Here is a 27,493-nt window from a genome sequence, read left to right as displayed (position 1 = left end):
CTTTTACGACGCTCATATTGCTGAACAAGGGAGTATACCGAAAAATACAGATGTACATGCAAATTCTGAAGGTTAAATCAACCTAATAATAATCTTCTGGGATTATTCACATTGTGGAGATATATTTGTACAGAAATAAATTGTAATAAGCGTCACATTTCTGATCATTTTGATCTGTGGTAGATTAGTTCTACTTCAGAAGTCAACACGTTACGTAAACCAGACTCTCTCAATCGAGCGCACCGTAAATCGATGTGTTGATGTCAGCCATTGCTGTCGTCCAATAAGTGTTGTATCAACGGGACGAAACTACGCTGTGAAGATGTTTTTAAATTCTGCAATTCGATCTGTTGTATCGCAAACGGTATGGTTATAAGAATGTACTAATGTTAAGATAACATGATCAGTTATGAATCATTACGTTTTATGAGAATTTAATGAAATAGGTTGCATGACACTTGACAAGGGCAAGCGGCCTAGCTAGCTAACGTTAGCTAGTTACATTGTACGTTAGCTAGCTAGTAACACCAGCCAATGTTACACTTTCATTAGAGTAATGATTTAGTAAAATATTAATATGAACAATAATGTTGATTGAACGATTGTGAAAATATCTCTTGTCCTTGTCAGTTAGCTAGCTAAAGCTTCCTGACTGGCTAACTAAGTTAGCTAGCGTAAAGAGCCATGCATAGTTTGCTGGCTGGCTAGTTCACAAACATGCACTGTTCCTTGGCTAGTTAGCTTCATGGCTACCTTGCAACTTCCTAATCGTTCATCTGGTCAGAATTGTCATTGGTGCTGCATCCCTCATACTGCAAAATTGTCCTGTTGGTATTGAGGTCTTTAATAAATTCGTTTTGGTTGGTATTCCATAGAATCAAACCTTGTGCACACATTAACATCCTTTTTTCTTATTTTCTGTCAATGTTCCATGTTCTCAGGCCAGGCAGGTCAGGAGTCTGCACCAGTCTGCTGCCAGAGCTGGAGCTGGCGGCATCTTTGTGGTGAGTGCTGCTGTGTAAGATCTGTAACCTCGCTGATTTCAACAAGACATTTAACCAGAAAGTTTACATTTGAGTCATTTAGCAGACGCTCTTATCCAGAGCGACTTACAGTTATTGAGTGCATACATTTTTTTTTTTCTTCATACTGGTCCCCCCGTGGGAATCGAACCCACAACCCTGGCGTTGCAAGCGTCATGCTCTACCAACTGAGCTTAGTCAGAAAGCCTTACTGTACTATATCCTTGATGTGACTAGCCTCAGAAGCCCAGGCTTCTTACGTACCTACCGAGACGAGATTTGGAAGTATGGCCACACAAGACTAGTCTGGGTACCTGTCTTTTTAGCTAACATTCCACTCCTTGCTACTCCTGTCATTTGCCAAAGAGACTGGCCTTTCGGCAATCTTAACGTTCAATATGCAGACGTATTTACCGCACAGTTGTTGATTGCTAGTTGGAAACAACATTCATATTTTCCATGACAACATTATGGAATATGGGGTGTGTGCAAATTTGGCGCAATATAGAATTAGAATTTTAAGAACAACAACAAACAATATCGCTCTGACCTGCTGCGGTAATTCCCTTGTGAGAAGGCAGTGTCAATGCAAGATCATGTTGTTCAATGTGGCTAGAGAGGGAGAAATCATGATACGGAAAATATTAGCCTACAAGATTAAATCTAGCTACGGTTGCTTCAGTTGCATCCCATAAATGAAAGAAAAGAAACGGAAAGTGGCACCTGTCGTCATTCCTCGCACATACAGTGCCATTTACTTTTTCCACATTTTGTTAAATTACAGCCTGAATTTAAACAGATTAAATTGAGATTTTTTTGTCACTGGCCTACACACAATATCCCATCATGTCAAAGTGGAATTCTGTTTAAAAAAAAAAACAATTAATTAAAAATGAACAGATTAAATGTCTTGAGTCAAGTATTCAACCCCTTTGTTATGGCAACAAGTCACATAATAACTTGCATGGACTCACTCTGTGTGCAATAATGGTGTTTAACATGATTTTTGAATGACTACCTCATCTCTGTACCCCACATATACAATTATCTGTAAGGTCCCTCAGTCGAGCAGTGAATTTCAAACACAGATTCAACCACAAAGACCAGGGAGGTTTTCCAATGCCTCACAAAGAAGGGCATCTATTGGTAGATGGGTTAAAATAAAAAGCAGACATTGAATATCCCTTTGAGCATGGTGAAGTTATTAATTACACTTTGGATGGTGTATAAATACACCCAGTCACTACAAAGATACAGGCGTCCTTCCTAACTCAGTTGCCGGAGAGGAAGGAAACCGCTCAGGAATTTCACAATTTCACCCTGTGACAGGAGAAAACTGAGGATGGATCAACAAAATTGTAGTTACTCCACAATACTAACCTAATTGACAAAGTGAAAAGTAAGCCTTTACAGAACAAAAATATTCCAAAACATGCTTCCTCTTTGCAACAAGGCACTAAAGTAATACTGCAAATAATGTGGCAAAGCAATTACCTTTTTGTCCTGAATACATGTTATGTTTTGGGGCAAATCCAATAGAACACATTACTGAGTACCACTCTCCATATTTTCAAGCATAGTGGTGGCTGCATCATGTTATGGGTATGCTTGTAATCGTTAAGGACTGGGATGTTTTTCAGGATGAAAAATAAACGGAATGGAGCTCAGCACAGGCAAAATCCTAGAGGAAAACCTGGTTGTCTGCTTTCCACCAGACACTGGGAGAGGAATTCACCTTTCAGTAGGAAAATAACTGAAAACACAAGGCCAAATCTACACTGGAGTTGCTTACCAAGACAGTGAATATTCCTGAGTGTCGAGTTAGTTTTGACTTAAATATACATTAAAATGTATAGCAAGATCTGAAAATGGTCGTCTAACCAATCAAGATCAACAGTCAATATGACAGAGCTTGAAAATTTTGCAAAGAATAATGGGCAAAGGTTGTGGAAAGCTCTTAGAGACTTACCCAGAAAGATCGCTGCCAAAGGTGGTATAAAGTTGACTCGGGTGTGAATACTTGTGTAAATGAGATGCAGTGCATTTGGAAAGTATTTCAGACCCCTTCACTCTTTCCACATTTTGTTACGTTACAGCCTTATTATAAAATGGATTAAATACTTTTTTCCCCCTCATCAATCTACACACAATACCCCATGATGACAAAGCACAAACAGGTTTTTAGACATTTTTAGAAATGTATTACAAATAAAAAAGATACCTTATTTACATAAGTATTCAGACCCTTTGCTATGAGACTCGAAATTCTGTTCCGGTGCATCCTGTTTCCATTGATCATCCTTGAGATATTTCTACAACTTGATTGGAGTCCACCTGTGATAAATTCAATTGATTGCACATGATTTGGAAAGGTACACACCTGTCTATATAAGGTCCCACAGTTGACAGTGCATGTCAGAGCAAAAAACAAGCCTGTGGTCGAAGGAATTGTCCGTAGAGCTCTGAGACAGGATTGTGTCGAGGCACAGATCTGGGGAAGGGTACCAAAAAATGTCTGCAGCGTTGAAGGTCCCCAAGATCACAGTGGGCTTCATCATTCTTAAATGGAAGAAGTTTGGAACCACCAAGACTCTTCCAAGACCTGTCCGCCCGGCCAAACTGAGCAATCGGGGGAGAAGGGCCTTGGTCAGGGAGGTGACCAAGAACCCGATGGTCACTCTGACAGAGCTCCAGAGTTCCTCTGTGGAGATGGGAGAACCTTCCAGAAGAACAACCATCTCTGCAGCACTCCACCAATCAGGCCTTTATGGTAGAGTGGCCAGACGGAAGCCACTCCTCAGTAAAAGGCACATGACAGCCCGCTTGGAGTTAGCCAAAAGGCACCTAAAGGACTCTCAGACCATGAGAAACAAGATTCTCTGGTCTGATGAAACCAAGATTGAACTCTTTGGCCTGAATGCCAAGCGTCACGTCTGGAGAAAACCTTACACCATCCCTAAAGTGAAGCATGGTGGTGGCGGCATCATGCTTTGGGGATGTTTTTCAGTGGCCGGGACTGGGAGACTAGTCGGGATCGAGGTAAAGATGAACGGAGCAAGATCCTTGATGAAAATCTGCTCCAGAGCGCTCAGGACCTCAGACTGGGGCGAAGGTTCACCTTCCAACAGAACAACGACCCTAAGCACACAGCCAAGACAACCCAGGAGTGGCTTCGGAACAAGTCTCTGAATGTCCTTGAGTGGCCCAGCCAGAGCCCGGACTTGAACCCGATCTAACATCTCTGGAGAGACCTGAAAATAGCTGTGCAGCGACGCTCCCCATCCAACCTGACAGGCCTTGAGAGGATCTGCAGAGAAGAATGGGAGAAACTCCTCAAATACAGGTGTGCCAAGCTTGTAGCGTCATACCCAAGAAGACTTGAGGCTGTAATCGCTGCCAAAGGTGCTTCAACAAAGTACTGAGTAAAGGGTCTGAATACTTATGTAAATGTTGAAATTTCAGTTTATTTGTAATACGTTTGCAAAAATGTCTAAACCTGTTTTTTGATTTGTCATTATGGGGTATGGTGTGTAGATTGAGGGGGGGGAACAATAATAACATTTTTAATAAGGCTGTAACGTAACAAAATGTGGAAAAATTCAAGGGATCTGAATACTTTCCGAATGCACTGTATTTCTGTATTTTATTTTCAGTATATTTCTACAAACATGTTTACACTTGGTCATTATGGGATATTGTGTGTAGATGGGTGAGAGAAATCAATTTAATCCATTTTGAATTCAGGCTGTAACACCATTTTGGGGTGGAATAAGTCAAGGGGTCTGAATACTTTCTGAAGTATGCTGATCATGACTTCCTTTTTAGTTTAAAATAAAAGTGTTATTCTAAGTTCAGTTATATTATTTCTCCCTCCTCTTTTATTAACAGATGAGGTCCAGACAGGATACTTTAGGAATCTTTCTGAATGGATTAGCGAACTCACACACACAAAAAAACTCCCTAAAAGGACCCAACCATCAAAGCCACACACATCACATTTCTCCTTTCCTAAAAACTTATTCAGAACACAGGCTCACCTTCAAATCTTGGCTGTAGTCCTTCAGAAAGTAGGCCTATGCTACATCGTAGCATAATGCTAAAATAATGTAGCCTATCAAATGAATTGACAAGGAAAGTTTGAAGGGTGAAGAGGGACAGGTATAGTATTACTAAAAAATTGGCCTAATATATAGGCTAGCATACGAGTGGTGGATTAATAGCCCAGCCTATGAATTCACTTCTAATTTATATATCTGGCTTCACGGTTCCCTTCTTGCGCATTTCATGCATCTCCACTGGCATCTCCACTGGCCTCTCTCTCATCCTCTCTGTACCAGTAGCCTAGCCCAATGTGTGTCCCAGAAGTAGCAATATACACTGAGCGTACAAAACATTAAGAACACCTTCCTAATATTAAGTTGGACCCCTCCCCCCTTAGAACAGCCTCAATTCGTCGGGGCATGGACTCTACAAGGTGTCGAAAGCGTTCCACAGGGATGCTGGCTCCATGTTGACTCCAATGCTTCCCACAGTTGTGTCAAGTTGGCTGGATGTCCTTTGGGTGGTGGACCATTCTTGATACACACGGGAAACTGTTGAGCGTGAAAAACCCAGTAGCGTTGCATTTCTTGACACAAACCGGTGCGCCTGGCACCTACTACCATACCCCGTTCAAAGGCACTTAAATCTTTTGTCTTGCCCATTCGCCCCCTGAATGGCACACATCCACAATCCATGTCTCAATTGTCTCAAGGCTTAAATCCTTCTTTAACCTGTCTCCTACCCTTGATATACAATGATTTTAAGTGGATTAAACAAGTGACATCAATACGGGATCATAGCTTTCACCTGGATTCACCTGGTCAGTCTATGTCATGGAAAGAGCAGGTGTCATGTTTTGTATACTCAGTGTAGTTTGGTTACTTATTTTGAGCAATACAAATATATATTTGCGGAAAGAAGCACCTTGCTTTTGCTTGCTGGATATAAAATAGGCTCCACATTCACAATTAACTGGCGGGGAACTTTTAATGGCGAGAACCTCTCTGGTGTGATGTGATCACATTGGCTGGTGGTAAAAATGCAATAAACAGGAATCCTCTGTCCAATGTTAATGTTTACCATCAAATTGATAAATTAAGCTATGTTTTCCTATCAGTTTAATTTGCATAAACATTGTGATTGGATGATAGCTGCCTGTTAGGGTTATAAAATCAGGATAAAATCCTCTGATCTCCTCCTCGCTCATTAATTACATTTTTTACATTTACATTTTAGTCATTTAGCAGACACTCTTATTCAGAGCGACATACAGGAGAAATTAGGGTTAAGTGCCTTGCTCAAGGGCACATCGACAGATTTTTCCACCTAGTCTGCTCAGGGATTAGAACCAGCGACCTTTCGGTTACTGGCACAATGCTCTTAACCACTAAGAAATGATGTTCATATTTGAAGATTTCCCGAAAGGCTAGTCTCTTTTGGCAAATGCCAGGACTGGCAAGGCATGAAATGTAATGGCTGAACAGAGACGGCAACCAGTCTAACACAAGACTATGATGTGACTAACACTAAGAACCTTAAGTCAATATGACCATATCTCCCAACAAGATAATGGCTTGTTGTCAAGGTCTGGCCTACTCAACTATATGAACCAGCCTTTCATGACCATTGCATCATGCAACTACTGTAGGATGTTATTAGAAGAAGAAGAAAAAAGAACACAATCAATAAATCGTAAAAAAAAAAAAAATGTGCGATACTCTACTGTATAAAATAATATTCAACCCATCACTAGATGTTATTTATCTTTTACTCAGGCGATGGAAATATTATCTTTTAGAGAACAGATTAAACAAAGCCCTACCTACAATGTGGTCCTCTGTAGCTCAGCTGGTAGAGCACGGCGCTTGTAACGCCAAGGTAGTGGGTTCGATCCCCGGGACCACCAATACACAAAAATGTATGCACGCATGACTGTAAGTCGCTTTGGATAAAAGCGTCTGCTAAATGGCATATTATTATTATTATTATTATTATTACAATAAGCTACAATCATGGCTTATGCATTTTTATGATTACCATTTTAGCCAGAATAAAAAATATATATAATAATGAACACGATAGGAATATTTACTGTCCACAAGGGGGCAGTGCACATTTCCTGTAGTGCCAATATGGCAGCCCAATTCTGATTATATATATATATTTTTTCACTAATTGGTGTTTTGACCAATCACATCAGATCTTTTCACTAAATATAGTTTTCAGAGCTGATCAAATTGGTCAAAAGATTGGTTAAAATATCAATTTAGTGAAACAAAATCTCAGAATTGGTCTGCCTGTGAACGCAGCTTATATTTACATTTTTTTCACATTTTAGTCATTTAGCAGACGCTCTTATCCAGAGCGACTTACAGTTAGTGAATACATATTTTTTTATACTGGCCCCCCGTGGGAATCGAACCCACAACCCTGGTGTTGCAAACGCCATGCTCTACCAACTGAGCTACAACCCTGCCGGCCATTCCCTCCCCTACCCTGGACGACGCTGGGCCAATTGTGCGCCGCCCCATGAGTCTCCCGGTCGCGGCCGGCTGCGACAGAGCCTGGATTCGAACCAGGATCTCTAGTGGCACAGCTAGCACTGCAATGCAGTGCCTTAGACCACTGCTCCACTCGGGAGTTATATGTTGTTGGATACAGCACTCCCACTGGTGTAGATAAAGGATACATCTCAATCACCTAGGGGTTTCCTCTCCCATTCTTTACCACTTCCTGTCATCTATGGGGAGATTGTCATTTTCCTGATCAGTTGGTTGGTTTACTAATTGAACATTTTGAACTAATCCAATATGTTTTAGTTTTTGCTTGACGGGTCCTGGTAGGATTCCTATAGAACTGACTTCCGTGTAATGATTTGATCTGCTGTTCTTCTTCCTGCTGTAGCACCGAGACACACCTGACAACAACCCAGACACTCCTTTTGAGTTCACTGTGGACAACCTGAAGGTGAGTGGATGATGCCAGAGGATGATCGTTTTTAAAGAAATGCCTGCACATCAAGACCAACAACAAAACTATTAGAACAGTTTATTACAATGTAAATCACATCAACTTTAACTCATTTTTTTAAAAGGAAGCGTTATAACGTCACATTCTCTGTTCTTATCAACAACCACATCACATCCCCTCACTGTTTGTTGTTGTTTAGAGGATTGATGCCATCATTAGTATGTACCCCGAGGGTCACAAGCAGGCCGCCACCATCCCTGTGTTGGACCTGGCTCAGAGACAGCATGGATGGCTCCCCATCTCAGCTATGAACAAGGTAATCAATCTATCGATATCCCCATCTCAGCTATGAACAAGGTAATCAATCTATCGATATCCCCATCTCAGCCATGAACAAGGTAATCAATCTATCGATATCCCCGTCTCAGCCATGAACAAGGTCTATCCATCTACCAATATCCTGACTGAGGCATCTGTTTGCTTCAGAATAGAGTATGTTCATCTGTTGGCTTATGTAGTAACACATTACTTTAAATGGGCATAATCAGAATGAATGACGTAGATTTACACAGAATCTCTACTTGCAGACCTGGGGCGTGATCAGTAGGGATGAAACATTTTTTAGAAACTGAGTCATCCGTTATTGGACTGACCATACTTACTCAATGCTCGACCTTTTTATTTGTTAATTAGCCTCTGTTTTTTCCGAGAAAAAAAAACCCCATTCATTTTCCTCATCTCCCAGGTGGCCGAGGTGCTTGAGGTCCCTCCGATGAGAATCTATGAGGTAGCAACGTTCTACACCATGTTCCTGAGGCAGCCGGTGGGGAAGTACCACATCCAGATCTGCACTACAACTCCCTGTATGCTTTGCGACTCCGACAGCATCCTGGAGGCCATCCAGAGCAAACTGGGTAAGAGAGCAACTGTCCCGTTTGGTTCACAGAGTGAAGGGGATTAAAGTGGAGATGAAAGCAGATCTGGATTTAGTTTTTTGTTTTATTGTGTATGTGACAGATGAACTGGAGGATAAACGTGGATGTACAGTGGGGGGAAAAGTATTTAGTCAGCCACCAATCGTGCAAGTTCTCCCACTTAAAAAGATGAGAGGCCTGTAATTTTCATCATAGGTACACGTCAACTATGACAGACAAATTGAGATTTTTTTTCCCTGAAAATCACATTGTAGGATTTTTAATGAATTTATTTGCAAATTATGGTGGAAAATAAGTATTTGGTCACCTACAAATAAGCAAGATTTCTGGCTCTCACAGACCTGTAACTTCTTCTTTAAGAGGCTCCTCTGTCCTCCACTCGCTACCTGTATTAATGGCACCTGTTTGAACTTGTTAACAGTATAAAAGACACCTGTCCACAACCTCAAACAGTCACACTCCAAACTCCACTATGGCCAAGACCAAAGAGCTGTCAAAGGACACCAGAAACAAAATTTTAGACCTGCACCAGGCTGGGAAGACTGAATCTGCAATAGGTAAGCAGCTTGGTTTGAAGAAATCAACTGTGGGAGCAATTATTAGGAAATGGAAGACATACAAGACCACTGATAATCTCCCTCGATCTGGGGCTCCACGCAAGATCTCACCCCGTGGGGTCAAAATGATCACAAGAACGGTGAGCAAAATCCCAGAACCACACGGGGAGACCTAGTGAATGACCTGCAGAGAGCTGGGACCAAAGTAACAAAGCCTACCATCAGTAACACACTACGCCGCCAGGGACTCAAATCCTGCAGTGTCAGACGTGTCCCCCTGCTTAAGCCAGTACATGTCCAGGCCCGTCTGAAGTTTGCTAGAGTGCATTTGGATGATCCAGAAGAGGATTGGGAGAATGTCATATGGTCAGATGAAACCAAAATATAACTTTTTGGTAAAAACTCAACTCGTCGTGTTTGGAGGACAAAGAATGCTGAGTTGCATCCAAAGAACACCATACCTACTGTGAAGCATGGGGGTGGAAACATCATGCTTTGGGGCTGTTTTTCTGCAACGGGACCAGGACGACTGATCCGTGTAAAGGAAAGAATGAATGGGGCCATGTATCGTGAGATTTTGAGTGAAAACCTCCTTCCATCAGCAAGGGCATTGAAGATGAAACGTGGCTGGGTCTTTCAGCATGACAATGATCCCAAACACACCGCCCGGGCAACGAAGGAGTGGCTTCGTAAGAAGCATTTCAAGGTCCTGGAGTGGCCTAGCCAGTCTCCAGATCTCAACCCCATAGAAAATATTTGGAGGGAGTTGAAAGTCCGTGTTGCCCAGCGACAGCCCCAAAACATCACTGCTCTAGAGGAGATCTGCATGGAGGAATGGGCCAAAATACCAGCAACAGTGTGTGAAAACCTTGTGAAGACTTACAAAAAGCGTTTGACCTGTGTCATTGCCAACAAAGGGTATATAACAAAGTATTGAGAAACTTTTGTTATTGACCAAATACTTATTTTCCACCATAATTTGCAAATAAATTCATTAAAAATCCTACAATGTGATTTTCTGGATTTTTTTTCTTCTCATTTTGTCTGTCATAGTTGACGTGTACCTATGATGAAAATTACAGGCCTCTCTCATCTTTTTAAGTGGGAGAACTTGCACAATTGGTGGCTGACTGAATACTTATTTCCCCCACTGTATACAATATGTCCTGCAATACAAACATCAGGGAATAGCAGTTTATCCAAAAATGAATATAGTTGTGTACACTAGGGTTGGTTGATGTCAACCATTGTCCTATCGTGCTTATGTACGCATAAAACATTGTGATGTACGATGGTATCGCTCCCTATTGGCCAACAACAAACTCAGCGGGAACTCCGCTAAATCGACTGTGCGAAATCGAATCCTACAAATGAATGAATAATGAGGAAAGATAATGTTGTTGAAAGCCTGGGCAGAGACAGAGTGCAGGCACATCTTCTCTAATATTCCTTTCTGGTGGAGAAGCAGAGCAGGTCTGTGTGGCCATTTTGTTATATGATAGGCCAGTAGGAGGATAGGTTATTGGCCATTTTGGTTTTCGACCTCACATGGAGGGGTTATATGATAGGCCAGTAGGAGGATAGGTTATTGGCCAATTGGTTTTCGACCTCACATGGAGGGGTGTTCCCGGCCCGCATGGATCATTTATTTCTTAATAAGCTTAAGCTTAATTAAACTTGTCATTTGATTTTTCTACAGGCTATTGACATGGTTTGTCCTACAGGCTATTGACATGGTTTGTCCTACAGGCTATTGACATGGTTTGTCCTACAGGCTATTGACATGGTTTGTCCTACAGGCTATTGACATGGTTTGTCCTACAGGCTATTGACATGGTTTGTCCTACAGGGCTATTGACATGGTTTGTCCTACAGGCTATTGATATGGTTTGTCCTACAGGCTATTGACATGGTTTGTCCTACAGGCTATTGACATGGTTTGTCCTACAGGCTATTGACATGGTTTGTCCTACAGGCTATTGACATGGTTTGTCCTACAGGCTATTGACATGGTTTGTCCTACAGGCTATTGACATGGTTTGTCCTACAGGCTATTGACATGGTTTGTCCTACAGGCTATTGATATGGTTGGTCCTACAGGCTATTGATATGGCTGGTCACCTCGCTAGCTTACGTTTTTAAGCTATCCAAACATCTTTTTGAGATGGAACTCCGTTACATTCATTGTTTGATCGGGATAAAGCCATGCATAAAACTATGAAAGTGTAGCCTATAGACCAAAGTCATATTCATAGCCTATAGAATGGAGAGAGAGAAGGGAATATAGGATTTTTTATTTTGTTTTAACTGCTAGTAGACACAAGATACTTTTCGTCATGTAGTGTATGTGGACACCTGCTCGTCGAACATCTAATTCCAAAAATCGTGGGCATTAATATGGAGTTGGTTCCCCCTTATAACAGCCTCCACTCTTCTGGGAAGGCTTTCCACTAGATGTTGGAAGATTGCTGCAGGGACTTGCTTCCATTCAGCCACAAGAGCATTAGTGAGGTCGGGCACTGATGTTGGGCGATTAGGCCTGGCTCGCTGTCGGCGTTCCAATTAATCCCAAAGGTGTTTGATGGGGTTGAGGTCAGGGCTCTGTGCAGGACAGTCAAGTTCTTCCACACCGATCTCGACAAACCATTTCTGTATGGACCTCGCTTTGTGCACGTGGGCATTGTCATGCTGAAACAGGAAAGGGCCTTCCCCAAACTGTTGCCACAAAGTTGGAATCACAGAATCGTCTAGAATGTCATTGTATGCTGTAGCGTTAAGATTTCCCTTCACTGGAACTAAGAGGCCTAGCCCAAACCATGAAAAACAGCCCCAGACCATTATTCCTCCTCCACCATAACGAACAGTTATGGTGCTGACGTTGCTTCCGGAGGCAGTTTGGAACTCTGTAGTGAGTGTTGCAACCGGGGACAGACGATTTTTACGCGCTTCAACACTCAGCGGTCCCGTTCTGTGAGCTTGTGTGGCCTACCATATCGTGGCTGAGCCGTTGTTGCTCCTAGACGTTTCCACTTCACAATAACAGCACTTACAGTTGACCAGGGCAGAAATGTGACGAACTGACTTGTTGGAAAGGTGGCATCCTATGACGGTGCCACGTTGAAAGTTACTGAGCTCTTCAGTAAGGCTATTCTACTGCCAATGTTTGTCTATGGAGATTGCGTGGCTGTGTGCTCAATTTATACACCTGTCAGCAACGGGTGTGGCTGAAATAGCCGAATCCACTAATTTGAAGGAGTGTCCACATACTTTTCATATATAGTGTAGTTAAATAGTGTCCGAAATTTTTTTCATAAGGAAAAGGTTTAGGCTATAGTCTAAATCAGGGTTGCCCAACCCTGTTCCTGGAGAGCTACCCTCCTGTAGGTTTTCGCTCCAACCCCAGGTGTTACTAACCTGATTTCATCTTATCAACCTGCTAATTATTAGAATCAGTTGTGCTAGATTAGGGATGGAGCAAAAACCTACAGGATGGTAGCTCTCCAGGAACAGGGTTGGGCAGTCCTGGTCTAAATGAATAGGTTTAGGCTATGGTCTAAATCAGGGTTCTTCAATTCCGGTCCTCATCCTCTCCTTCTAATCAGGGGCTAATTCAGACCTGGGACACCAGGTGAGTGCAATTAACTACCAGGTAGAAATAAAAAACAGAAGTGTTTTGGCCCTCCAGGACCGGAATTGAAGAACCCTGGTCTAAATGAATAGGTTTAGGCTATAGTCTAAATGAATAGGTTTAGGCTATAGTCTAAATGAATAGGTTTAGGCTATGGTCTAAATGAATAGGTTTAGGCTATGGTCTAAATGAATAGGTTTAGGCTATGGTCTAAATGAATAGGTTTAGGCTATAGTCTAAATGAATAGGTTTAGGCTATGGTCTAAATGAATAGGTTTAGGCTATGGTCTAAATGAATAGGTTTAGGCTATAGTCTAAATGAATAGGTTTAGGCTATAGTCTAAATGAATAGGTTTAAGCTATAGTCTAAATGAATAGGTTTAGGCTATAGTCTAAATGAATAGGTTTAGGCTCTGGTCTAAATGAATAGGTTTAGGCTCTGGTCTAAATGAATAGGTTTAGGCTATAGTCTAAATGAATAGGTTTAGGCTATAGTCTAAATGAATAGGTTTAGGCTATAGTCTAAATGAATAGGTTTAGGCTATAGTCTAAATGAATAGGTTTAGGCTATGGTCTAAATGAATAGGTTTAGGCTATGGTCTAAATGAATAGGTTTAGGCTATAGTCTAAATCAGGGTTCTTCATCCTGGTCCTGGAGGGCAAAACTTTGTTTTCTACCTGGTAGTTAATTTCACCTGGTTTTCCCAGGTCTGAATTAGCCCCTGATTAGAAGGGATAAAAAAAGGTGTTCTCAGTTCTAAAGAATAGGTTTAGGCTATAGTCTAAATGAATAGGTTTAGGCTATGGTCTAAATGAATAGGTTTAGGCTATAGTCTAAATGAATAGGTTTAGGCTATAGTCTAAGGACCATGCATCCGACAGAGAGAAACTATATTTTCTGACTGGACATTCCGCTGTGGTGGAATTCTCCACTCGGTCTCCACTCCATGCCCCTCTTGTGTTCTGTAGGCTATATAACATATGTATTGAAAATAGGCTATAGCATGTAGGAATAGGCTAATTACTAAAATGTCACTTGTGTGCTGTCCTGCTGTGTACTGTCCTGCTGTGTGCTGTCCTGCTGTGTACTGTCCTGTTGTGTGCTGTCCTGCTGTGTGCTGTCCTGCTGTGTGCTGTCCTGCCGTCCTACTGTGTACTGTCCTGCTGTGTGCTGTCCTACTGTGTACTGTCCTGTTGTGTACTGTTCTTCTGTGTACTGTCCTGCCGTCCTACTGTGTACTGTCCTACTGTGTACTGTCCTGCCGTCCTGCTGTGTACTGTCCTGCTGTGTGCTGTCCTACTGTGTACTGTCCTACTGTGTACTGTCCTGCTGTGTGCTGTCCTGCTGTGTACTGTCCTGCCGTCCTGCTGTGTACTGTCCTGCCGTGTACTGTCCTGCCGTGTACTGTCCTACTGTGTACTGTCCTGCCGTCCTGCTGTGTACTGTCCTGCTGTGTGCTGTCCTACTGTGTACTGTCCTACTGTGTACTGTCCTGCTGTGTGCTGTCCTGCTGTGTACTGTCCTGCCGTCCTGCTGTGTACTGTCCTGCTGTGTGCTGTCCTACTGTGTACTGTCCTATTGTGTACTGTCCTGCTGTGTGCTGTCCTGCTGTGTGCTGTCCTGCTGTGTGCTGTCCTGCTGTGTACTGTCCTACTGTGTACTTTCCTGCTGTGTACTGTCCTACTGTGTACTGTCCTGTGTACTGTCCTGCTGTGTACTGTCCTGCTGTGTACTGTCCTGCTGTGTACTGTCCTGTTGTGTGCTGTCCTGTTGTGTACTGTCCTACTGTGTACTGTCCTGCCGTCCTACTGTGTGCTGTCCTGCTGTGTACTGTCCTGTTGTGTGCTGTCCTGTTGTGTACTGTCCTACTGTGTACTGTCCTGCCGTCCTACTGTGTACTGTCCTACTGTGTACTGTCCTGCCGTCCTACTGTGTACTGTCCTGTTGTGTACTGTCCTGCCGTGTACTGTCCTGCCGTCCTACTGTGTGCTGTCCTACTGTGTACTGTCCTGCTGTGTGCTGTCCTGCTGTGTACTGTCCTGCTGTGTGCTGTCCTACTGTGTACTGTCCTACTGTGTACTGTCCTGCCGTCCTGCTGTCCTGCTGTGTACTGTCCTGCCGTCCTGCTGTGTACTGTCCTGCTGTGTGCTGTCCTACTGTGTACTGTCCTACTGTGTACTGTCCTGCTGTGTGCTGTCCTGCTGTGTGCTGTCCTGCTGTGTGCTGTCCTGCTGTGTACTGTCCTACTGTGTACTGTCCTGCTGTGTACTGTCCTACTGTCCTACTGTGTACTGTCCTGCTGTGTACTGTCCTACTGTGTGCTGTCCTGCTGTGTACTGTCCTACTGTGTACTGTCCTGCTGTGTACTGTCCTACTGTGTGCCGTCCTACTGTGTACTGTCCTGCCGTCCTGCTGTGTACTGTCCTGCTGTGTGCTGTCCTGCTGTGTGCTGTCCTACTGTGTACTGTCCTGCTGTGTGCTGTCCTGCTGTGTGCTGTCCTACTGTGTACTGTCCTACTGTGTACTGTCCTGCCGTGTACTGTCCTGCTGTCCTACTGTGTACTGTCCTACTGTGTACTGTCCTGCTGTGTGCTGTCCTGCTGTGTGCTGTCCTGCTGTGTACTGTCCTACTGTGTACTGTCCTACTGTGTGCTGTCCTGCTGTGTACTGTCCTACTGTGTACTGTCCTGCTGTGTACTGTCCTACTGTGTGCCGTCCTACTGTGTACTGTCCTGCCGTCCTGCTGTGTACTGTCCTGCTGTGTGCCGTCCTACTGTGTACTGTCCTGCTGTGTGCTGTCCTGCTGTGTACTGTCCTGCCGTGTCCTGTCCTGCTGTGTCCTGTGCTGCTGTGTACTGTCCTGCCGTCCTACTGTGTTCTGTCCTTCTGTCCTGCTGTGTACTGTCCTGCTGTGTGCTGTCCTGCTGTGTCCTGTCCTGCTGTGTACTGTCCTGCCGTCCTACTGTGTTCTGTCCTGCTGTGTACTGTCCTGCTGTGTCCTGTCCTGCTGTGTCCTGTCCTACTGTCCTGCTGTGTACTGTCCTAATGTCCTGCTGTGTACTGTCCTACTGTGTCCTGTCCTGCTGTGTCCTGTCCTGCTGTGTCCTGTCCTGCTGTGTCCTGTCCTACTGTGTCCTGTCCTACTGTGTACTGTCCTACTGTCCTGCTGTGTCCTGTCCTGCTGTGTCCTGTCCTACTGTGTACTGTCCTACTGTGTACTGTCCTACTGTCCTGCTGTGTCCTGTCCTACTGTGTACTGTCCTACTGTCCTGCTGTGTCCTGTCCTGCTGTGTCCTGTCCTGCTGTGTCCTGTCCTATCCTGCTGTGTACTGTCCTGCCGTCCTACTGTGTTCTGTCCTTCTGTCCTGCTGTGTACTGTCCTGCTGTGTCCTGTCCTGCTGTGTACTGTCCTACTCTGTACTGTCCTGCTGTGTCCTGTCCTGCTTTGTCCTGTCCTACTGTCCTGCTGTGTCCTGTCCTGCTGTGTCCTGTCCTGCTGTGTCCTGTCCTACTGTGTCCTGTCCTACTGTGTACTGTCCTGCTGTGTCCTGTCCTACTGTGTACTGTCCTACTGTGTACTGTCCTACTGTCCTGCTGTGTCCTGTCCTGCTGTCCTGCTGTGTACTGTCCTACTGTCCTGCTTTGTCCTGTCCTGCTGTCCTACTGTGTACTGTCCTACTGTCCTGCTGTGTACTGTCCTGCTGTGTGCTGTCCTGTCCTGCTGTGTACTGTCCTACTGTCCTGCTGTGTACTGTCCTACTGTGTGCTGTCCTGCTGTGTGCTGTCCTGCTGTGTACTGTCCTACTGTGTACTGTCCTGCTGTGTACTGTCCTACTGTGTGCTGTCCTGCTGTGTACTGTCCTGCCGTCCTGCTGTGTACTGTCCTGCTGTGTACTGTCCTGCTGTGTGCTGTCCTGCTGTGTGCTGTCCTGCTGTGTACTGTCCTGTTGTGTGCTGTCCTGTTGTGTACTGTCCTACTGTGTACTGTCCTGCTGTGTGCTGTCCTACTGTGTACTGTCCTGTTGTGTGCTGTCCTGTTGTGTACTGTCCTACTGTGTACTGTCCTGCCGTCCTACTGTGTACTGTCCTACTGTGTACTGTCCTGCCGTCCTACTGTGTACTGTCCTGTTGTGTACTGTCCTGCCGTGTACTGTCCTGCCGTCCTGCTGTGTGCTGTCCTACTGTGTACTGTCCTACTGTGTACTGTCCTGCTGTGTGCTGTCCTGCTGTGTGCTGTCCTGCCGTGTACTGTCCTGCCGTCCTGCTGTGTGCTGTCCTACTGTGTACTGTCCTACTGTGTACTGTCCTGCTGTGTGCTGTCCTGCTGTGTACTGTCCTGCTGTGTGCTGTCCTGCTGTGTGCTGTCCTGCTGTGTACTGTCCTGCTGTGTCCTGTCCTGCTGTGTCCTGTCCTACTGTGTCCTGTCCTACTGTGTCCTGTCGTGCTGTCCTACTGTGTACTGTCCTGCTGTGTGCTGTCCTACTGTGTACTGTCCTACCGTGTACTGTCCTGCCGTGTACTGTCCTGCTGTCCTACTGTCCTACTGTGTACTGTCCTGCTGTGTGCTGTCTTGCTGTGTCCTGTCCTACTGTGTACTGTCCTGCTGTGTACTGTCCTACTGTGTACTGTCCTGCTGTGTACTGTCCTACTGTGTGCCGTCCTACTGTGTACTGTCCTGCCGTCCTGCTGTGTACTGTCCTGCTGTGTGCCGTCCTACTGTGTACTGTCCTGCTGTGTGCTGTCCTGCTGTGTACTGTCCTGCCGTGTCCTGTCCTGCTGTGTCCTGTCCTGCTGTGTACTGTCCTGCCGTCCTACTGTGTTCTGTCCTTCTGTCCTGCTGTGTACTGTCCTGCTGTGTGCTGTCCTGCTGTGTCCTGTCCTGCTGTGTACTGTCCTGCCGTCCTACTGTGTTCTGTCCTGCTGTGTACTGTCCTGCTGTGTCCTGCTGTGTCCTGTCCTGCTGTGTACTGTCCTACTGTGTACTGTCCTGCTGTGTACTGTCCTGCTGTGTCCTGTCCTGCTGTCCTGCTGTGTACTGTCCTAATGTCCTGCTGTGTACTGTCCTACTGTGTCCTGTCCTGCTGTGTCCTGTCCTGCTGTGTCCTGTCCTACTTTGTCCTGTCCTACTGTGTCCTGTCCTACTGTCCTGCTGTGTCCTGTCCTGCTGTGTCCTGTCCTACTGTGTACTGTCCTACTGTGTACTGTCCTGCTGTGTCCTGTCCTGCTGTGTCCTGTCGTACTGTCCTGCTGTGTCCTGTCCTGCTGTGTACTGTCCTACTGTGTGCCGTCCTACTGTGTACTGTCCTGCCGTCCTGCTGTGTACTGTCCTGCTGTGTGCTGTCCTGCTGTGTGCTGTCCTACTGTGTACTGTCCTGCTGTGTGCTGTCCTGCTGTGTGCTGTCCTACTGTGTACTGTCCTACTGTGTACTGTCCTGCCGTGTACTGTCCTGCTGTCCTACTGTGTACTGTCCTACTGTGTACTGTCCTGCTGTGTGCTGTCCTGCTGTGTGCTGTCCTGCTGTGTACTGTCCTACTGTGTACTGTCCTACTGTGTGCTGTCCTGCTGTGTACTGTCCTACTGTGTACTGTCCTGCTGTGTACTGTCCTACTGTGTGCCGTCCTACTGTGTACTGTCCTGCCGTCCTGCTGTGTACTGTCCTGCTGTGTGCCGTCCTACTGTGTACTGTCCTGCTGTGTGCTGTCCTGCTGTGTACTGTCCTGCCGTGTCCTGTCCTGCTGTGTCCTGTGCTGCTGTGTACTGTCCTGCCGTCCTACTGTGTTCTGTCCTTCTGTCCTGCTGTGTACTGTCCTGCTGTGTGCTGTCCTGCTGTGTCCTGTCCTGCTGTGTACTGTCCTGCCGTCCTACTGTGTTCTGTCCTGCTGTGTACTGTCCTGCTGTGTCCTGCTGTGTACTGTCCTGCTGTGTCCTGTCCTGCTGTGTCCTGTCCTACTGTCCTGCTGTGTACTGTCCTAATGTCCTGCTGTGTACTGTCCTACTGTGTCCTGTCCTGCTGTGTCCTGTCCTGCTGTGTCCTGTCCTGCTGTGTCCTGTCCTACTGTGTCCTGTCCTACTGTGTACTGTCCTACTGTCCTGCTGTGTCCTGTCCTGCTGTGTCCTGTCCTACTGTGTACTGTCCTACTGTGTACTGTCCTACTGTCCTGCTGTGTCCTGTCCTACTGTGTACTGTCCTACTGTCCTGCTGTGTCCTGTCCTGCTGTGTCCTGTCCTGCTGTGTCCTGTCCTATCCTGCTGTGTACTGTCCTGCCGTCCTACTGTGTTCTGTCCTTCTGTCCTGCTGTGTACTGTCCTGCTGTGTCCTGTCCTGCTGTGTACTGTCCTACTCTGTACTGTCCTGCTGTGTCCTGTCCTGCTTTGTCCTGTCCTACTGTCCTGCTGTGTCCTGTCCTGCTGTGTCCTGTCCTGCTGTGTCCTGTCCTACTGTGTCCTGTCCTACTGTGTACTGTCCTGCTGTGTCCTGTCCTACTGTGTACTGTCCTACTGTGTACTGTCCTACTGTCCTGCTGTGTCCTGTCCTGCTGTGTACTGTCCTACTGTCCTGCTTTGTCCTGTCCTGCTGTCCTACTGTGTACTGTCCTACTGTCCTGCTGTGTACTGTCCTGCTGTGTGCTGTCCTGTCCTGCTGTGTACTGTCCTACTGTGTGCTGTCCTGCTGTGTGCTGTCCTGCTGTGTACTGTCCTACTGTGTACTGTCCTGCTGTGTACTGTCCTACTGTGTGCTGTCCTGCTGTGTACTGTCCTGCCGGTCCTGCTGTGTACTGTCCTGCTGTGTACTGTCCTGCTGTGTGCTGTCCTGCTGTGTGCTGTCCTGCTGTGTACTGTCCTGTTGTGTGCTGTCCTGTTGTGTACTGTCCTACTGTGTACTGTCCTGCTGTGTGCTGTCCTACTGTGTACTGTCCTGTTGTGTGCTGTCCTGTTGTGTACTGTCCTACTGTGTACTGTCCTGCCGTCCTACTGTGTACTGTCCTACTGTGTACTGTCCTGCCGTCCTACTGTGTACTGTCCTGTTGTGTACTGTCCTGCCGTGTACTGTCCTGCCGTCCTGCTGTGTGCTGTCCTACTGTGTACTGTCCTACTGTGTACTGTTCTGCTGTGTGCTGTCCTGCTGTGTACTGTCCTGCTGTGTACTGTCCTGCTGTGTGCTGTCCTGCTGTGTGCTGTCCTACTGTGTACTGTCCTGCTGTGTCCTGTCCTGCTGTGTCCTGTCCTACTGTGTCCTGTCCTACTGTGTCCTGTCGTGCTGTCCTACTGTGTACTGTCCTGCTGTGTGCTGTCCTACTGTGTACTGTCCTACCGTGTACTGTCCTGCCGTGTACTGTCCTGCTGTCCTACTGTCCTACTGTGTACTGTCCTGCTGTGTGCTGTCTTGCTGTGTCCTGTCCTACTGTGTACTGTCCTGCTGTGTACTGTCCTACTGTGTACTGTCCTGCTGTGTACTGTCCTACTGTGTGCCGTCCTACTGTGTACTGTCCTGCCGTCCTGCTGTGTACTGTCCTGCTGTGTGCCGTCCTACTGTGTACTGTCCTGCTGTGTGCTGTCCTGCTGTGTACTGTCCTGCCGTGTCCTGTCCTGCTGTGTCCTGTCCTGCTGTGTACTGTCCTGCCGTCCTACTGTGTTCTGTCCTTCTGTCCTGCTGTGTACTGTCCTGCTGTGTGCTGTCCTGCTGTGTCCTGTCCTGCTGTGTACTGTCCTGCCGTCCTACTGTGTTCTGTCCTGCTGTGTACTGTCCTGCTGTGTCCTGCTGTGTCCTGTCCTGCTGTGTACTGTCCTACTGTGTACTGTCCTGCTGTGTACTGTCCTGCTGTGTCCTGTCCTGCTGTCCTGCTGTGTACTGTCCTAATGTCCTGCTGTGTACTGTCCTACTGTGTCCTGTCCTGCTGTGTCCTGTCCTGCTGTGTCCTGTCCTACTTTGTCCTGTCCTACTGTGTCCTGTCCTACTGTCCTGCTGTGTCCTGTCCTGCTGTGTCCTGTCCTACTGTGTACTGTCCTACTGTGTACTGTCCTACTGTGTACTGTCCTGCTGTGTCCTGTCCTGCTGTGTCCTGTCCTACTGTCCTGCTGTGTCCTGTCCTGCTGTGTCCTGTCCTACTGTGTCCTGTCCTACTGTGTACTGTCCTGTCCTGCTGTGTACTGTCCTGCCGTCCTACTGTGTTCTGTCCTTCTGTCCTGCTGTGTACTGTCCTGCTGTGTCCTGTCCTGCTGTGTCCTGTCCTGCTGTGTACTGTCCTACTGTGTACTGTCCTGCTGTGTCCTGTCCTGCTTTGTCCTGTCCTACTGTCCTGCTGTGTACTGTCCTACTGTGTCCTGTCCTGCTGTGTCCTGTCCTGCTGTGTCCTGTCTTACTGTGTCCTGTCCTACTGTGTCCTGTCCTACTGTCCTGCTGTGTCCTGTCCTGCTGTGTCCTGTCCTGCTGTCCTGCTGTGTACTGTCCTGCTGTGTGCTGTCCTACTGTGTACTGTCCTACTGTCCTGCTGTGTACTGTCCTGCTGTGTGCTGTCCTGTCCTGCTGTGTACTGTCCTTCTGTCCTGCTGTGTACTGTCCTACTGTCCTGCTGTGTACTGTCCTACTGTGTGCTGTCCTGCTGTGTGCTGTCCTGCTGTCCTGCTGTGTACTGTCCTACTGTCCTGCTGTGTACTGTCCTACTGTCCTGCTGTGTATTGTCCTACTGTCCTACTGTGTGCTGTCCTGCTGTGTACTGTCCTGCTGTGTACTGTCCTACTGTGTACTGTCCTACTGTCCTGCTGTGTGCTGTCCTGCTGTGTGCTGTCCTGCTGTGTGCTGTCCTGCTGTGTGCTGTCCTGCTGTGTACTGTCCTACTGTGTGCTGTCCTGCTGTGTACTGTCCTGCTGTGTACTGTCCTACTGTGTACTGTCCTGCTGTGTACTGTCCTACTGTGTGCTGTCCTGCTGTGTACTGTCCTGCCGTCCTGCTGTGTACTGTCCTGCTGTGTGCTGTCCTGCTGTGTGCTGTCCTGCTGTGTACTGTCCTGTTGTGTGCTGTCCTGTTGTGTACTGTCCTACTGTGTACTGTCCTGCTGTCCTACTGTGTACTGTCCTGCTGTGTGCTGTCCTGCTGTGTACTGTCCTGCTGTGTGCTGTCCTGTTGTGTACTGTCCTACTGTGTACTGTCCTGCCGTCCTACTGTGTACTGTCCTACTGTGTACTGTCCTGCCGTCCTACTGTGTACTGTCCTGTTGTGTACTGTCCTGCCGTGTACTGTCCTGCCGTCCTACTGTGTGCTGTCCTACTGTGTACTGTCCTGCTGTGTGCTGTCCTGCTGTGTACTGTCCTGCCGTGTACTGTCCTGCCGTCCTGCTGTGTGCTGTCCTACTGTGTACTGTCCTGCTGTGTGCTGTCCTGCTGTGTACTGTCCTGCCGTCCTGCTGTGTACTGTCCTGCTGTGTACTGTCCTACTGTGTACTGTCCTGCTGTGTGCTGTCCTGCTGTGTACTGTCCTACTGTCCTACTGTGTACTGTCCTGCTGTGTACTGTCCTACTGTGTGCTGTCCTGCTGTGTACTGTCCTACTGTGTACTGTCCTGCTGTGTACTGTCCTACTGTGTGCCGTCCTACTGTGTACTGTCCTGCCGTCCTGCTGTGTACTGTCCTGCTGTGTGCTGTCCTACTGTGTACTGTCCTACTGTGTACTGTCCTGCTGTGTGCTGTCCTGCTGTGTGCTGTCCTACTGTGTACTGTCCTGCTGTGTGCTGTCCTGCTGTGTGCTGTCCTGCTGTGTACTGTCCTACTGTGTACTGTCCTGCTGTGTACTGTCCTACTGTGTGCTGTCCTGCTGTGTACTGTCCTACTGTGTACTGTCCTGCTGTGTACTGTCCTACTGTGTGCCGTCCTACTGTGTACTGTCCTGCCGTCCTGCTGTGTACTGTCCTGCTGTGTGCCGTCCTACTGTGTACTGTCCTGCCGTCCTGCTGTGTGCTGTCCTGCTGTGTACTGTCCTGCCGTGTCCTGTCCTGCTGTGTCCTGTCCTGCTGTGTACTGTCCTACTGTGTTCTGTCCTTCTGTCCTGCTGTGTACGGTCCTGCTGTGTGCTGTCCTGCTGTGTCCTGTCCTGCTGTGTACTGTCCTGCCGTCCTACTGTGTTCTGTCCTGCTGTGTACTGTCCTGCTGTGTCCTGCTGTGTCCTGTCCTGCTGTGTACTGTCCTACTGTGTACTGTCCTGCTGTGTCCTGTCCTGCTGTGTCCTGTCCTACTGTCCTGCTGTGTACTGTCCTAATGTCCTGCTGTGTACTGTCCTACTGTGTCCTGTCCTGCTGTGTCCTGTCCTGCTGTGTCCTGTCCTACTGTGTCCTGTCCTACTGTGTACTGTCCTACTGTCCTGCTGTGTCCTGTCCTGCTGTGTCCTGTCCTACTGTGTACTGTCCTACTGTGTACTGTCCTACTGTCCTGCTGTGTCCTGTCCTGCTGTGTCCTGTCCTGCTGTGTCCTGTCGTACTGTCCTACTGTCCTGCTGTGTCCTGTCCTGCTGTGTCCTGTCCTGCTGTGTCCTGTCCTACTGTGTACTGTCCTACTGTGTACTGTCCTGTCCTGCTGTGTACTGTCCTGCCGTCCTACTGTGTTCTGTCCTTCTGTCCTGCTGTGTACTGTCCTGCTGTGTCCTGCTGTGTCCTGTCCTGCTGTGTACTGTCCTACTGTGTACTGTCCTGCTGTGTCCTGTCCTGCTTTGTCCTGTCCTACTGTCCTGCTGTGTACTGTCCTACTGTGTCCTGTCCTGCTGTGTCCTGTCCTGCTGTGTCCTGTCTTACTGTGTCCTGTCCTACTGTGTCCTGTCCTACTGTGTACTGTCCTACTGTCCTGCTGTGTCCTGTCCTGCTGTGTCCTGTCCTGCTGTGTACTGTCCTACTGTCCTGCTTTGTCCTGTCCTGCTGTGTGCTGTCCTACTGTGTACTGTCCTACTGTCCTGCTGTGTACTGTCCTGCTGTGTGCTGTCCTGTCCTGCTGTGTACTGTCCTTCTGTCCTGCTGTGTACTGTCCTACTGTCCTGCTGTGTACTGTCCTACTGTGTGCTGTCCTGCTGTGTACTGTCCTGCTGTGTACTGTCCTACTGTGTACTGTCCTACTGTCCTACTGTGTGCTGTCCTGCTGTGTACTGTCCTGCTGTGTACTGTCCTACTGTGTACTGTCCTACTGTCCTGCTGTGTGCTGTCCTGCTGTGTGCTGTCCTGCTGTGTGCTGTCCTGCTGTGTGCTGTCCTACTGTCCTGCTGTGTGCTGTCCTGCTGTGTACTGTCCTACTGTGTGCTGTCCTGCTGTGTACTGTCCTGCTGTGTACTGTCCTGCTGTGTGCTGTCCTGCTGTGTACTGTCCTACTGTCCTGCTGTGTACTGTCCTGCTGTGTGCTGTCCTGCTGTGTACTGTCCTACTGTCCTGCTGTGTACTGTCCAGTCGGTTTCTGCTTTTGCAGTGTCAAGATGCTGTTTCTCTTGCCAATTGTCATGCAGAACATGTTTGGCTTGACAATGGAGTTGGCAAAAGCACAAACAGAATTGGGACCAGTTCACCGATCCTTCCATCAGATCAGTCTAATAAAGCCTTAACCTCTTCCTCCTCCTCCTCCTCCTCTTCCTCCCTCAGGCATCAAGGTAGGAGGGATGACTGCAGACAAGATGTTCTCTCTAATAGAGGTGGAATGTCTTGGTGCCTGTGTTAACGCCCCCATGGTCCAGATCAACGACAACTACTACGTGAGTATACTGGGGCTGGGAATGACCAGGAACCTCACGATACGATATTAACACCATACTTAGGTGCCGATACAATATGTATTGCGATTCTCACGATTCTATATGTATTGCGATTCAATACTGTGAATTTTTATTTTATTTTATTGCGATTCGATGTTCCATACAATATTGCTCCCCATATGTCTGCTGCAGAGGGACGAGAGCCATGAGAAAACAAGTTTTGATCGGTCATGGAAATAAAAGTGCTGAAAACAAAACTGGCTCCCTGTCTTTTGAAAAGATGGAGAACAAGCTGTGAAGGGAAAAACACAGGGGTTTTTGGTACAGCAGACTAGCGCAAAAATAATACTGCCATATTCTCAAAATGATATCGGCAAAACTATGAGTTAGTTGGTGTCTTTAGTTCTCCAATACTACCATCTACGTTAGTTACAAAACCGCTAAGGCTCCCTACAAACCACAACCCTCGTACTGCAACAATTAAGCAGAACTGATTTTTTTTTTTTTTTTGTAATTTTAGAAATATAGCAATACAAATTTCCCTCAAATTTAGGAATGAAGTTATTGTTATATCGAACTGGTTTTATGAAGTGTTAGGTTTACTCTCTAAATAGACTGGTTTTATGACGTGTTAGGATAGTTTTACTGTCTGAAACTGGATCTATTTTGTAATGTGTTGCTGTCCTCTGGTTTTCAGGAGGACCTGAGTCCTAAAGACATTGATCAGATCATTGATGAGCTGAAAGCTGGGAACGTCCCTCCGCCTGGGCCCAGGTATGAACGTCTATCATCTCATATTTAGGGTCCTGTATTTGCGCGATAATCAAATCAAATGTATTGGTCACATACACATGGTTAGCAGATATTATTGCGAGTGTAGCCAAATGCTTGTGCTTCTAGTTCCGACAGTGCAGCAATATCTAGCCAGTAATATCTAACAGATACACAACAAAAACCTAATACACACAAATCTAAGTAAAGGAATGTAATAAGAATATATAAATATATGGATGAGCAATGTCATTATCAGAGCGGCATAGGCTAAGATGCAATAGATAGAATAGAATACAGTATATACATATGAGAAGGACAACCTTCCAGAAGGACAACCATCTCTGCAGCACTCCACCAATCAGGCCTTTATGGTAGAGTGACCAGACGGAAGGCACTCCTCAGTAAAAAGCCCATGACAGCCCGCTTGGAGTTTGCCAAAAGGCACCTAAAGACTCTCAGACCATGAGAAATAAGATTCTCTGGTCTGATGAAACCAAGATTGAACTATTTTTGGCCTGAATGCCAAGTGTCACGTCTGGAGGAAACCTGGCACCCATCCCTACGATGAAGCATGGTTGTAGCAGCATCATGCTGTGGTGATGTTTTTCAGTGGCAGGGACTGGGAGACTAGTCAGGATCGAGGGAAAGATGAACGGAGAAAAGTACAGAGAGCTCCTTGATGAAAACCTGCTCTAGAGCGCTCAGGACCTCAGACTGGGGTGAAGGTTCACCTTCCAACAGGACAATGACCCTAAGCACACAGCCAAGACAACACAGGAGTGGCTTCGGGACAAGTCTCTGAATGTCCTTGAGTGGCGCAGCCAGAGCCCGGACTTGAACCCGATCGAACATCTCTGGAGAGACCTGAAAATAGCTGTGCAGCCCCCATCCAACCTGACAGAGCTTGAGAGGATCTGCAGAGAAGAATGGGAGAAACTCCCCAAATAAAGGTGTGCCAAGCTTGTAGCGTCATACCAAAGACGACTCGAGGCTGTAATCACCGCCAAAGGTGCTTCAACAAAGTACTGAGTAAAGGGTCTGAATACTTATGTAAATGTGATATTTCAAGGGGGGTTATTTATAAATTTGCGAACATTTCTAAAAAAACGTTTTTGCTTTGTCATTATGGGGTCTGGTGTGTAGATTGAGGGGAAAAAATCCCTTATTTTAGAATAAGGCTGTAACGTAACAAAGTGGAAAAAGGATAAGGGGTCTGAATACTTTCTGAATGCACTGTATATATGTTTATGATTTATTTTATTTTACACGCATCTTCCTCTTTTTGACTACAAAACATAGAAACCTGCCGTTTTCACATTTGTTGATTTTTGGGGTCGTGCTGGAAATGAATATAAAGTTATAGTTTGACATTTCTCAAACGTAATAATTCTTTGTTATTTATCTTCCAGGAACGGGCGTTTCTCCTGTGAACCGGCAGGTGGACTGACGTCTCTGTCTGAGCCTCCTCCAGGACCTGGTTTTGGTGTCAGAGCTGATTTATAAAGAGCTTTAGAAGAACCGATATAAGCTCATTATAAAGACCTGAACAACAGGACGCCCAGGCATAACTTCACTAGGATGTTCAAAGTGTATGAACATAATAATAATGTAAATAAAATGTCAATTTAATTGTGCTTTTGGTGTCTGACTCTGTGTCCATTTGGATTTGAGATCATTAGAAGACATCCTTGCTATTTTCTTTGGCCTAAAGTTAAATCTAGGTTGGGGCGGCAGGTAGTTAGTGGTTAAGAGTGTTGTGCCAGTAACCGAAAGGTCACTGGTTCTAATCCCCGAGCCGACTAGGTGAAAAATCGGTCAATGTGCCCTTGAGCAAGGCACTTAACCCTAA

General features: G+C 46.6%; 1 protein-coding gene across 1 annotated transcript; it reads left to right on the top strand.

Moving 5' to 3' along the window:
• The first annotated feature begins 210 nt into the window (after positions 1 to 210).
• On the top strand, positions 211 to 27,278 carry ndufv2 (NADH:ubiquinone oxidoreductase core subunit V2). The gene is made up of 8 exons (XM_041842972.2): positions 211 to 364; positions 942 to 1,004; positions 7,968 to 8,030; positions 8,233 to 8,349; positions 8,779 to 8,947; positions 24,761 to 24,870; positions 25,568 to 25,644; positions 27,054 to 27,278. The coding sequence occupies exons 1-8, from the start codon at positions 323 to 325 to the stop codon at positions 27,145 to 27,147; spliced, it is 735 nt and encodes a 244-aa protein (XP_041698906.1). The 5' UTR covers positions 211 to 322; the 3' UTR covers positions 27,148 to 27,278.
• The last annotated feature ends 215 nt before the right edge of the window (positions 27,279 to 27,493 follow it).

The sequence above is a fragment of the Coregonus clupeaformis genome, chromosome 21 (genome assembly GCF_020615455.1).
Source record: "Coregonus clupeaformis isolate EN_2021a chromosome 21, ASM2061545v1, whole genome shotgun sequence".
Classification (NCBI taxonomy): Eukaryota; Metazoa; Chordata; class Actinopteri; order Salmoniformes; family Salmonidae; genus Coregonus; species Coregonus clupeaformis.
Note: the sequence above shows the minus strand (reverse complement) of the source record. Positions and strands in the feature narration are given on the sequence as shown.